General features: G+C 36.7%; 1 protein-coding gene and 1 long non-coding RNA gene across 5 annotated transcripts in view; both read right to left on the minus strand.

The window, feature by feature from the left end:
- The window catches only part of LOC134806464 (uncharacterized), a 558,863-nt gene that overhangs the window by 107,922 nt on the left and 436,462 nt on the right, over positions 1 to 14,479 (minus strand). The window lies entirely within an intron of this gene.
- Positions 6,013 to 14,479, minus strand: part of LOC134806396 (juvenile hormone esterase-like) — a 142,547-nt gene continuing 134,080 nt past the window's right edge. The window contains exons 4-5 of one of the 4 annotated variants that reach the window (XM_063779654.1): positions 6,675 to 7,936; positions 6,013 to 6,224 (exon numbers count right to left, since the gene is read on the minus strand). In XM_063779654.1, the coding sequence (XP_063635724.1) occupies positions 6,029 to 6,224; positions 6,675 to 7,936 (1,458 nt within the window). In that variant the 3' untranslated portion in view covers positions 6,013 to 6,028. Of the gene's footprint in view, positions 6,225 to 6,674; positions 7,937 to 9,341; positions 9,750 to 10,097; positions 11,351 to 14,479 lie in introns of those variants that run through there. The other 3 variants (XM_063779655.1, XM_063779652.1, XM_063779656.1) reach the window with 3 other exon arrangements.

Below are 14,479 nucleotides of genomic sequence, written 5' to 3' on the forward strand. Positions count from 1 at the left end.
ATTGAAAAACACGTTTTAAAAATAAGTCACAGCAAATAAGTAGCAATTATGAATCTAATATGTAGAGTCAGACCAAGAAAAGTCTGCAGCGGATTTGATAGCCCACGCAGTAAAAGTGTTTTCTCCAATATGCTCGGAAATGTTCACCTTATTGTAGCAAAAATAGTACGCGAAGTTCTTCGTTATTGTCAAACTCTAATTAAAAAAAAATCAAACTATCGCTGTCCTGCTCTAGCGGACGGAAAGTAAAAAAACACTACAGTAATAACTTATAACTGTAGTGATTTTTACTTTTTAAAAATAAAAAATGCAAACAGCCAATTATTATAACCGCGAGCCGCGTCTACACGACCCGATCAGCTATCATTTCCAGCTATAGGATAGAGTGAGATAGTAAGATAAACGACCTTACTTGTCTCGTTCTTACAAGACCGTTGTGCTCGTGTATGATCGTGCGAATACTGCTTAATAAAATCAAAGATTATTTTTTTAAGGATGTCATCGGTGTACAAGATTATATAGTTTGTCAAAGGACTTTCTCATTTCAAACATAGACAGAGAGAATCATACTATCTTTGTCTTACCCTAGTACTAGCACCCAAAAGAAAAGGATGGGTATAGTTTTCCTAGTTCTTAGTGACTGACAAATTAGTTTGATCAACTATTATATTGCACAATTATATTGAATGAACGAATATTGAATGGTACTGAATGGCAGAATAAGTTTGTGCCTTTAACTTTTAAAATTTATTAAAGAGCGAAATAGTTTTTGACATTTTGATGTGAAGGTTCGATTTGAGTGATGATTAAATAATTATTTTACCTTATTTCCTCGCATTGGAGAAAAGCACTATATATGCCTCGACAGGAATAGCAATTCGTGGATTCGTCTTCTTTGTCGGACTCCGCTTCGCGTCGTCCGACAAAATCTAAACTCATCCACGAATTGCCCTTTCCCGGCCTCTGCAATAATTAGGTACTTAATGGCGCAGCGACCCAAAATGAGTCTTGGCCTCCGACACGAGTAGTCGCCCCAGCGATACCTGGGATGTCCGATCGGCCTCCGCCACAATGCAATAATGTACTATATTTTAAATGTAAAACTTCTATGAAATTATGACGTAGTAATAACATTTGCACTGCGTGGGCTATCAAATCGGCTGCAGACTTTTCTTGGTCCGACTCTACGATCATTTATATTCTTCTACTAATTTCTAAAAAGCGTTTGCTAATTAAAAGACAAATGTCAAGATCGCTTACCTTCTTTCTAATGCTCAGAAAACGAACTATAATAATACGTTTTTGGCAAAAAAATCATTTTTGGTACAAGGTTTTATCGCCGACTGTACTTTTTTTTCTATAGGCAACTAATACTCTTCGAGACAATTCTAAAAACCCCAAACACAATTAGGTTTCTTTATTTTATCACAGAGTTCCTATGGCCACCTCCGGTCTCCATCATCAGATCAGCTCGATGACACCATAATATTGCATTGTCACCCGACTTACGTATGTATGCAAAATTTCAGCTCAATCGGAAACCGGGAAGTGGATCAAATTTAACTTGCAAGATTTGATTACACACAGACAGACAGACAGACAGACAACGGTCAGGTGAAACTAAAGAAAAGCTTGTAAAATGGTACACAATTTTTTATCCGGCAGACGGTGATTCGACTCACGCCCACAAGATGGGCCCCCACAGAAAGCGACACCTAGGATGGCTTAAGGGCAACATCAGTGTGAGGGCTGAATGCAGAGAAGTGTCACTGGACTTTAAACATTGATATAGCCAAGTCGCCAAATTAACCGTTTATTACCTATTATTTAAACATTTTATTCTCCCGTGATTAATGTAAACAAACTACTGTCACTGTCAAAGTGACACTTGCAGGCAAGTCAGGGGTTCTCATAGTAAGAGCCTGCGCGCACTGAGATTTAAATTTTTGCGACACGATTTTAAAATGGGGCTGTAATACATATTTTTTTGTCGCATGTGCGCGCACCGACATATAAACACATACGTTGCATTTCTGCGACAAAGTTATCGCACGACAAAAAATCGTAGTGCGCGCTTGGCCTAAAGGCTCACAGAAAAACTTAAAATCAAATGAAAGTAGGTACTTAAGAAATGAATTAACTCAAAACTATTCATTAATGACACGCTATTACATATTTGTAATATTCACGATCGTTTTCGGGACGTTTTAAGATTTACCTCCGACGTTTCGAGGACGGCGTTGTCCCCGTGGTCTCGGAGAAGACTGGCTCAAGTTGACATCAACATCTCCTAGCCGCGCGAGTACGCGCTTTAATATGCGATTAAGTCCCGTTGTGCAGTTTGATAATATAAAAAGATTTGTAATTAATATAGAAAATATGGACAGTGTAAATACCTTGAATGCTGCAATAGTTATTTGTACAACAAGAGATCAAAGTTTGATATTTCTTCGAGTGCTTATTTTGAGTCCCGTGCAAGCGATAGATTCTATAATAGATTCACGAGCGTAGCGAGTGAATCTAATTTAGAATCTTGAGCGTAGTAAGGGATTCAAAAGCGCACGAGATGTAAATAACTTTGATCTCGTGTAGTACACAAAATTTTTCACCCTAAGCAGTGAGAACATACCTAGAGGGACAGAGATAATAGAACCCAAGTATATCGAACTTGTATTATACCCCGCATGTCGAAATGACATTTGACTATAAAGGTCACTTGAATGTCATTTTGTCTCACTCAGTGAGCAAAATTACATTTTGCTCACTTTCATTTTGCTGAATGACTCAGAGAGCAAAATCGCATTTTGCTCACTGTTTTTAAGAAGCAATGTACCCTTGTTCGAGCTGCTGAGGTGAAAAAGTTATTTGTCACCGGCCACACCTTTGTATACATTAATTCCGGGAGAAGAACATTTCAGTTATAGGTAATGGTATTATACAACTGAGCAAATTCTAATGTGTATTGTCTTTTGGAAAACAAAGACCTTCTTCAAATGGTACAGGGACAGCAGTGTTCTTTCGCCAACGGAATACAAGTTGTATTTTATATGCAATTTATGCAGTTTTTACAACCTTTTATTTAACTTGCAATGTTTGGAGGACAATGCAATACTATGGTACCATCGAGCTGAACTGATGATGGACACAGGAGGTGGTCATATGAATGATAGCAACTGTGATAAAACAACGCAACCTTATCGTATATGGGTTTGTTAGATTTGTTTCGTATTAGTGGTCGGTTGAAAGAAAAATTTAATAAAATACATAAATAGTCTGCGATGAAAGTTTGTAGGTATCAAAAATTAAATGTATGTCAAAAAACTTATCAGGATGTAGGTAGGTAAAATAAATAAATAAGTAGGTAGGTACATATAAGCATACATTGAGTTGATTTAAGATTTTATACAGTTCAAAAGTTGGAAATGGGTACGGTTTTGGTTTCATAGCTTTTGACGCACATTTGTCAATATTTTGCATGAAGAATTCTTGTTAAGTATACAAAATGTGAAGTCAATAAACGCATTCTGCGACGCCACAATCAATACACCTGGTTTAAGTCATCTGCCGTGTTTTGCGTCAATCATTCATTTGCGTTTAAGATACCTTAAGTGCTTGCTATAAAATGCTCGTCACGACTGACTATAAAAACTGTCCAAGAACTAGACGTGTGACGTTCATAGTTGACAAAACTAAAATTTGGTCCAACGATTTTGACAACTTGACATGTTGCCGTCACCCATACGACTAACTAAATATTGGTTCCGGAACCTATATTTGATGGCTCACGATCGTGCGCCTGGTACCATATCTACTTCTCTTTTTACTTACATCCATGCCAAGAACATTTCGGACCATGCTCAATCTCAAACCGTAGTTGTGAGTCTGTCACCTAAGGGAGACTTAAAAGACAATATGAATATAATTATAAGTTCGTTTTTTTTAGCATTAGAAATAAGGTAAACAATCTTGACGTGAATTTTAATTGAAATACACATTTTAAAAATAAGTTACGGCAAATATGTAACAATTATGAATCTAATACGATCATTTATATTCTTCTGCTTTCATAAGTAATAGTTACTGATCTTGAAATTGAATTGAATTGTTAATTGAAATACACATTTTAAAAATAAGTTACGGCAAATATGTAACAATTATAAATCTAATACGATCATTTATATTCTTCTGCTTTCATAAGTAATAGTTACTGATCTTTAAAAAGCGTTTTTCAATTAACAGACATTTCAAAATCGCTTACCTTCTTTCAAGTTCTTTCTAATGCTAAAAAAAATGAACTAGGAATATATTCCCTGGCGTTCCATATTTTTATACTATCTACTAATTACACAGCAATCGTCCCAGGCTTCAGTAACAGGTATTTTTCTTCTGTCCAATCACGTGTTACAACATTGACACTAAGGCAAACAGTTCGCTCATAACTAGTTCAACTGTTTGCCTTATTTTTGCGCAAAAAATTCTACATTCAGACTAATTTTTCTATGGCTGTTCCAGCTATAAGTATAATTATCAAAAAGGAGAATAGCTGTATAGACATCTCATTTCAATTAAAGTAAACGAACTAGTGCTCGACATGCTAATGCCCAATAGGTGGCACCTTGCTGTCACCTCTATAGACAATGACTTAAGTTTCAAGATGACATGTACTGGGACCGCGTCGAGCACCAGTACGTTTACCTTATATCAAGCAAAAACCATGGTTATAAGTTATAAATCATAGCTATGGTCATGGTTAAAGCATTTTTGCCTAAGCTGATACGAGCATTTGCAGTCGTACGGTTAATTGATTGAAGACATACTTATACAGCACTAGCTTTTGCCGTCCGTCTTCGTCAGCGTGGAATTATTAATTTAGGTAGGTCTATTATTTTATTCAATCTGTGTTTTGTTGATTCACCAGCACCAGATTGCACCAGCGCCGGTGCTACACCGCGCGGGCGGGACAGTTCCTATTGACAAAGTTTGTTGTGCAGTTGTTGTTAAGTCCTCATACAAAATTCCACCCCTTTAAGGGATGATTTCTGGGATAAAAACTATCCTATGTCCTTCCTCGGGACTCAAACAATCTATATACCATATTTCATCTAAATCGGTTCAGCGGTTTAAGCGTGTAGAGGTAACAGACAGACAGACAGACTTCCTTTTATAATATTAAAAGTATGGATGGATATGGATTTCGGCCCTGTGACTAAACTTTGTGATTTTTGGTTTGACTTTGTTTGATTTATTTTACATTTAATATTTGCTTCGGGTTGGTGTGGTGAAAATTATTTTATGAAATCAATTTGATGCGCCCTCCACCACTTTTTCTTTGGTATATGACATATATGTATTGCTGAACTGATTGTAACTTCTCAATTCTGTGTTTATGTACAGATGTAGTGCATAATTGTTTTCCTTCGTATTTTCACGGAAACGTACGAACGTGTCTTGCTATTTCAGTCAGTCTCGGTACAAAAAGTAATGACGTTGACTGAAGTAGCATGACAAATACAAACGTTTCCGAGAAAATACGAAGGAAAACAATTATGCACTACATCTGTATTTTATTTAATTTTATTTATTAGGAGAACAACAGAGTAAAATGTACATAAGATTCTATTAAAAACTAACTTACATACTAAAACATGCATTTTCCTCCCCAGCAGTTCTCACCGAGATACACAGTTAAATTCAGTTTACAATTATTAATAGATATTTTCTATTGGCACGTACCATTAGTAAAAAACAATCAATTTGTAGTATCTTATATATTAAGGCTATACTTACTTATACCATTAAGGCATTAACTAACAGTCTTCTTTGATTATTCCAAGGATTTGCTATTTAAATTGAATTTTGCTAGTGTTGAAGATATAACACTTTCTTTTGTTGAAGATGTCGACCGAGATGAGACTTTTATTGTATTGTAAGTGTAGGTACATAATTATTATGTTCTTAAAGTACTTATTGCAAAGCTTGGGTACAGTGACAGCTGTCATCTGCATACAATTTTTAATATTTTATTTGTTCATTCCTTGCTTATAGCGCTAGCCCTTAGATAATGTCCAATGTCCCTGTACAGAAGGTCCAGAAAGCTTATCCGCTCGTGCATCGGTCTTGAACATAGGCGTAGTTCAGTGTTTATCTCCAAATATGGCAGTTTGTCCTGGGTTACGCGTGGCCATTGAAGAGGAATCAACTTGGAAGGTTTCGGTGTTGGATTTCTGAAATAAAGATATGAAATTGTTTTATTTTAAATACACTATGGACAAAGAAAAAGTAATTTAAAAAAATCTGTCAATGCAACCAAGACTACTTTTTCCAAAGTTATTTGGGATTTTAAAGGACGTCAACTGGGTAAACAAAAACATATTCACTTTGCAATGTTATTGTAGATATGTTACAAATCATGTATTTATATGTATACGTACTCGTCATCATTCTCTTGTCTTTGTCCCATTCACTTGGGGTCGGCGCAGCATGTCTTTCTCTTCCACACCTCTCTGTCGCCCGTCATGTTATTATTTACTTACGTTCGTTTCACACACAGTTCACTTTTTCCTCTATTCATTCGTAATACCTTTCTCGTCACATGACTTTCATCCCTCCGCATCACATACCCGTACCACGCTAGGGGATTTGCCCTTACTTTTTCTGTATGAAATCATACGTACCCATATTTAGCGAAATTAGTCCAAAGTTCGGTCATCCTGTCCACAATAAGCATATCTTCTTCACGCAACCGCTCCTTCATGAAAGAAACATCAAATAAATATCCCAGCTCGTCTGCGTGAACGGCACCGCCTTCAGTATATGGCACATTCCATAAATCCTTATAGTAATTCCTTTCACCACAAAATGAAAACATATAGAAGTACGTGTTGTTTACGCCACTTTCCAAATATTTTCTAACAGTTCTGAATATCGGACTGTGAAAAAGAAAATCGGCAAATACATTCATTTCCGGTCTCCTATTATCTGCACGTTGAACATCGTCACCATAATAAAACAACCGGACAATCTTTTTTATTTCATTTGAGAGCTTACTTTTATTTCTGAAATCAAAATCATTTTCTAACGTCTTAGACACGTAGTCCTGACTTTCAAATTTATCTTTTTTTATCAAACTTATCATCGCATAGCCTTCGTCGTTAGTAATACCAATTAAAACATCGACATCTCTACGAGTAATTGTGTTCAAATCAGCTGGGTATTTCGTTATATAGTTATTAACATTTTCGAATTGCTTTTCAACACACGGTCCAACAAATACACCAGAATCCCTTGTTGCAGCAATAAGTGTATGTGGCTCCACTTTGTTAAGAAATGATAAAGCATCGTCAATATTATTCGTTGTATATTTCAACTGATTTGCTAATTTTATAGGAGCATATGGATCAGGATCACTGTGAAGTGGACGACTCAATGCAACGCCACTTTGCAAAATAACTCTATTATAAAGTGGTTCCTGCAGAAAGTACTGATGCAAATCCACAGATTGTGCACCTGCACTGTTTCCCGCTATAGTTATTTTGGAGTTGTCTCCGCCAAAATATCGTATACTTTCTTTAATCCAGCGTAATGCTAGTACTTGATCTTTCAAACCCTGATTCCCTGGCAGTTTAGACGTTTTTAGACACATAAATCCGTAAGGGCCAACGCGATAGTTGAAAGTTATAAAAATAACGTCATGTCTGACCAAGAAGCGTGGTCCGTAGACGTATCTGCCTGCAAATCCAAATTTGTAAGCGCCCCCAAATATATGAATCATAACGGGCAAGGGATTATGAATACTGGCGCTGTTCGGTACGTAAATGTTAACGTGGAGGCAGTCCAGTGTCCCAGTTATTGTCTGGTTAAATTCTTCAATTTGAGGACATCTTGAGGTATCATCGACTGCTTCAAATATCCCTTCGAATTTGTGTGGCATAGGAGGCTGAAATGTTAACATGTCCTTTTGGTAATCGCTCTTTATATTTTATATTATATAATTCGAAGAGTTACAATACAGAAAAAGATGAAAGGAGTTTCGTTACAGGAGAAAGGGAGGGGAGCTAGTACCTATTAAAAAGAAAATACCGTTGACAAAATGTGCCCAAACGACGTTCTCTGATTATTTTGAGAAATTTCAGTACTCACACCAAAAACGTTTTTCGGATCAACGCTCGCATACGGCATACCAAGGAACATAGAGTAATTGCCGTCCTGAGCACGAACGCCTCGAAAACTGCCTACTGAAGTATGTACTATAGGTCTGGGCAACTCAGTGTCTATTGGAGGTACTGTAAAAATCACAGTTTAGTATTTAGTAGGTACTCAATCAAATCATTGACCGCATACGAGCAAAGCCTTGTATCAGCTTGGTCAGAAATGATTTCGTATTATATGGTTTATGCTTGAAAATAAAATGAAATCTCTGTCCAGCTGTTCTCCTCTACGGGTCGCATTTCTCAGCCGTTTTTGAGTAGGTTTGATAATTATACTTACAGCCGGAACAGCAATTGGAAAATTAGTCCGATTTTAAATATAGTTGCACGAGAATTACAGTTGAACGAGTTCCAATGTCTGTTACTGTTGCACGTGGTTAAGCAGAAATAAATACCTGTAACTGAGGCCTGGGATAATAGCTGTGCAATTAGTAGGTAATAAAAAAATACCGAACTAGGGACCTCAGGGTACATATTCCTTGCTATGTTCATATTGTCCCTTATACGTCTTCCTATGGTGACGGACTGTCCACTACGGTACTAGACTGAGCATGGTCTAGCTGTATGCTCTTGGACGGTTTTTATTGTCAGTCGTGACCATCAGGCACTTAAGTATCTATTGAATGCACGATAACACTATAAAAAGCACGTGGATTCATTGTGGCGTCGCAGATTGCGTTTTCATATTGACTTCATACTTAGATCATACTTAAAGTTCCTATAATCTCAAAAACTCAAATAACATATGGTTTTATAATTCCTTTCTTAACTGTCTTTGCCAATACCTACCCACCTACAATTTTTTCTTCACGATAGGATCATGCAGCGCCTCGTTTTTCCTCGGGCACTTTTAGTACTTAAGTAATTAGGTATATGAAAATTAGAGCCCTGAGTGATTTTGTACCTAAGTATATGGCGTTTTTGGGGCAACTATTTACATTAATGTTTTCTGGCGTAGGTATACGTGTACATGTAGGATTTTTCTACATGACTCGTATGGATACCTAAGGTTGTCTGAATTTGCTACCTAATATTTATGCGACTTTTATGCTATTAAAAAAAAATACGAAGCAGTATTTTTAATGTATTATCAATATTATCATCATTTAAAAGTCACATCTCTAATTAATTAATGTGCTTTACTTCCAAAAAATGTCTACATAAATTTTACTTCACAGCTACTCGATATAATACATAATGTAAAACTGAACTGTCATAGGGACCATCATACGCCGCGAGAGGTATAGGCAGTTAGTAAGAGCTTAGGCATCATGGTCCCAAAGTTCCAACTGTGATAATTACGTCGAATTTTAACATTGCAATAAAACCAAGATATACATTTTTACAAATTCATTGCAGATTTTATATCGGCCAACGATAACGTCTAATTCTCTGTACAAGAGGTCTAGAAAGCTCATCCGTTGATGCATAGGGCTTGAACCTAGACGTAATTCAGTGCTTATTTCCAAATACGGCAGTTTGTCTTGGGTTACGCACGGCCAGTGGAGAGGAATCAGCTTTGAAGGTTTAGGGCTTGGATTTCTATAACAAAGCAAAAAAAAAAGAATAAGTCCCAAAGAAAAATCAATTTCAGACAAATACAATCGAGTAATTATAAAGGAAAATGTAACGATCGCGAAGAAGCGGTCCCCAGGTTGCCTTTGACATACACATATAAAGTTTATTCTGATAATTTTGGATAGTACCGAATTTAACTCATAATTCTTTTGTAAGAGTCCTATTTCCGAATCACCCGACTTTCGAAAGTATTCCAAAATTACTCGAATGTACATTAAATTACCGATTTACTTGGAGTGCGGCTTTGAACTAAATGCTCTGATGAGATGGCTTTTGCAAATTATATTTACGTTAATGAAGCAAAATACTTACCCATATTTAACAAAATTAGTCCAAAGTTCCGTCATCCTGTCAACAATTAGCATGTCTTCATCACGCAACCGCTCCTTCATGTAAGAAATGTCAAATAAATATCCCAGCTCATCTGCGTGGGCAGCTCCACCTTCTGTATATGATACATTATCTTTATCTTTGGCAAAACTCCTTTCACCGGAATATGAAAATATATATAAATACATATTGTCTACACCACTGTCCAAATATTTTCTAACAGTCCTCAATATCGGACTGTAAAAAGTAAAATCAGCATATAAATTCATATTGGGTCTCCTATTACCTGCGTGTTGAACGTCATTATCGTAATAAAAGTTCCTGATAATCTTTTTTATTTCATCTAGCTTACTTTCATTTTCGAATTCAAAGTCTTTATCCAATAATAAAGACACGAAGTCCTCACTTTCAAATTCCTCTTTTTCCATCGTAGTGACTCCCACGTAACTTTCATCGTTATTAAAACCAATTAAAACATCGACATCTCTTACAATGTTAATATTATTTGGATGTTTTGTTATAAAGTTATCAGCATTATCATATTGCTTTTCAACGCACGGTTCAAAAACTACACCAGAATCTCTGTTTGCAGCTATAAGCTTTTGTGGCTCTATTTTGTTCAGAAACGATAAAGCATCATTAATGTCCTTCGTTGTATAATTCAATTGTTTTGCCAACTTTAAAGGAGCATCTGGATCAGGATCTTTGGATAGTTTTATAGTTAATATAACGCCGCTTTGCAAAATCACTCTATTATATAATGGTTCTTGTAGATATTGCACATGGAAATCCACAGATATTGAGCCTGCACTGTTACCCGCTATAGTAATTTTGGAGTCGTCTCCGCCAAAATATCGTATATTTTTTTTTATCCAACGCAGTGCTAGTACTTGGTCTTTCAATCCCTGATTCCCTGGTACTTTATAAGTGTTCAAACACATAAAACCGTAAGGACCAAGGCGATAGTTGAACGTAATGAAAATAACGTCATGTCTGACTAAGAAGCGTGGTCCGTAAAGGTATCTGCCTGCAAATCCGAATTGGAATTTTCCTCCAAATATTTGAATCATCACAGGTAAGGGGTTATCAATACTGGCGCTGTTTGGTACGTAAATGTTGACGTGAAGGCAATCCAGTGTCCCAGTAATTGTGTGGTTAAACTCTTCAATTTGTGGACACCTTGAAGTATCGTCGACTGCATCAAATATCCCTTTAAATCTGTGCGGAATAGGAGGCTGAAATTGAAACATGTCTATGTAGTAATTTGTTCTTAAGAGCCAACGGGAGTGGTCATTTCTCCATACAAACGTACTCCTCGTTTTCCTCCGTGGTTTTTGAAGCTAGAGCAATGATTTTTTCAACACAGATTAATATTGTCAATATCTGTGTCGGACCGTTTTGCTTTTTTTGATATTTTTGTTTTTTTAAGGCGCTAGAGCCCTTCAAAAATGGCCAACATGGCCTAATTGACTATGCCGCAATGAGAGGCGTGGCATTCAAAACTGATATCAATTAGCCAAAAAAGCAAAACGGTTCGACACAGATAATTTCATAATCATTTAGATTTCCACATTTGGCTACGATTGGTTAAGTTTTGGAGGAGGAAACAGAGGAGTACGAAACCTCGATTTTTGATATTTTTACGCAGGATTTTTCGCCTTGTCCTTATCGCACTACTTTTAGGTGCCGCTTCCGTTAGCAAGACGGGTATATTTACCTAAAATATTTTAAACTCAGCTCCTGTTTAGTCTTAAAATGATATAAGTTTAGGACAAACATAGTAGTAGTGTATAATGGTCTAAGATCCCACATACCTGTATGTGATTGGAAATTCGCCGTATTCCTTCAAAGGGGTTATTCTATGGGTAATTTGCAATGATTTAAGTCCAGTCAACCAGGGGTCAAAACTCATTGGTTTTCAAGTTATTCGAGTTTTTATATTCAAAAGAAGAATTATATATTCGAGAAAATATATAATTTTTCAGTAGTTTATTGGCTATTAGATGAATGCTTTTTTTAATTCCAAATTTGAGTAGTTTTTTCACAATTACCACTTTTTACTCGAAAGGTGGGTTTTTTAAACAAAAAACTAAAAACTCAAATATCTTGAAAACCAATGAGTTTTGACCCCTGGTTGACTGGACTTAAATCATTGCAAATGATCCATAGAATAACCCCTTTGAAGTAATACGGCGAATTTCCAATCACCCTGTATATGGTCGACCTTCACCAAGACGTCTGACCGATGAAACTTATATTTTATAAAAGAAAATATGTTCCAGAACATAAATAAATAGGGTTGCCTAAAGAAATATGGTCAAGGCTATTTTTAATAAATTTTTGTCAAAAATTATTTTTTGTCAGATTTCACCGATTTGTCTGACGAACGAAATAAGTTTCAATGGTAAGGATACAACTTGTACAACATAAATCAACTAGATTGCCTATCTTTTTCCGGTCACTATTATGTGGTTGCCGTTTTTGAAGAGGTGATTTTATATCGATAATTGCACTCATCTGTCTGACGCTTGAATTATACATCAAAATGATGGTAATTTTATTGCAAATACAATGGTATAGGGTTGCCTGCAAAAATCCGGTCACAAATAAGGGTTGCCAGGCTTTTAAATAAAATAAGAAGGGAAGACTTTTAGCGATAACTCATAAAGGGTTTAACTGATCAAGTTTTTTAGGCACTATTTTCATGACATTTTTCATATTTTTTGAACCAATGGTTCAAAAGTTAGAAGGTAAAACCTTTTTTTTTTCTTTCTAAACGATAATTTCCGAAATGATTCACTTTATCAAAAAATGTTGTTTATGGAAGACCCCTCTTTATTTTGAATAACCCCACACTATAAGGTTGAAACGATAAAAAAATGGCTTATTATTAACCGGGCAACTAAAATATTAAACAGGAACTTTCACTGGGCATATAATAATACTAGCTGTGCCCGCGGCTCCGCCCGCGTGGAATTCGGTCTGTGTCAGTAAGCGGCTAATTTCTAATCCTAATTTCTCTGCCTCTCCCCTGGAGGCGGAACTTGAAGTAAAGTTGACAGATGGATATGCTAGAGGACTGTAGTCCAGATAAAATATTTTACAGTTAGGTACCACTAAATAAAACTACACTCCAAAATCAATAGTTTTTTTCGCCCTCATTAAAATTTTACACGTGATTTTAACGACAGAGTAGTAGGTGTATATCGGACGATATAGTAAGGTACACGCGCGCGAGCGAAAGCGAAGCGGCCTGCCTGGCTAGAGCACCACTCACCGTGGTCTTCTTCAGACTCCTGAGGAAGACCGCGTGCCGTTTGTAACATCAATGCGTTGCGAGACTTTCGCGAATGATTCGATTTTTTTCGGGAAGGCATGGAAATGCGTATAAAATGCGAGTCCCAAATCGTTTGACTCCGCAAACGACCAGTGCCAGATTAAGACTGTGCTGCAGCAGTAACGTAGCAACAGAGTAATGCTGCTGCAGTCGCCACCCGAATGCCACCTTTGTCACATCTTAGAAAGTAATTGAAAACGCGAGCGCGAAAATTTTTCGATATAAAAAACGCAATTTGATAGACAGTTGTACATTTTTACTTTTAGTATGGAAATCAGTCACATAATTTTATCACGAAAATTGACAGTGCTGCAGCAGTAACGTAGCAACAAAGTAATGCTGCTGCAGTCGCCACCCGAATGTCACCTTTGTCATATCTTAGAAAGTAATTGAAAACGCGAGCGAAGAGAGCGCGAAAATTTTTCCATATAAAAAACACAATTTGATAGACTATATACTCGTATATATAGTAAAAAAAAAAAAAAAATGATCGTATTAGATTCATAATTGTTACATATTTGCCGTAACTTATTTGATAGACAGTTTTACATTTTTACTTTTAGTCCCAACCAGGCGCGAATCCAGAATTTCATACAGAGAAGGGATGGGACAGTTTTTTATCAGCGTAGCTTCGCATATGGCTCGATATTTAAGAGTCTCAGCGAGGTTGTTTGATGCAAGAGAGGTGAAAAGATGCGAGACAGCAGAGCTTGGAATTGACCAAGTGAATTGAATTGGCGAAGTGTGAGCAAGGCAGAAGGCCCAGCTGCGAAAGAGGAAAGCTTGGATTTGGATCCACGCCCAAGTGTAATTAAGGCAGAAGATCAACTTTGCCGTAAGGCAGAAGGCCTCGCATAAGACCTAACGCCGAACTTCAAAAGAGTGGCTTGAAATCGAATCTATGCATGTAATCACGTCTCTTCTACTGCTCGCTCTTGGGCTTCACTCGAAAGAGCTACTTGATAGGATACTTTTAGTTTTCGGCTTTCACGGGGTCCTTTATAACACTTTGACAGTTAAGTCTCAG

Source organism: Cydia splendana, chromosome 3 (genome assembly GCF_910591565.1).
Source record: "Cydia splendana chromosome 3, ilCydSple1.2, whole genome shotgun sequence".
Lineage (NCBI taxonomy): Eukaryota > Metazoa > Arthropoda > Insecta > Lepidoptera > Tortricidae > Cydia > Cydia splendana.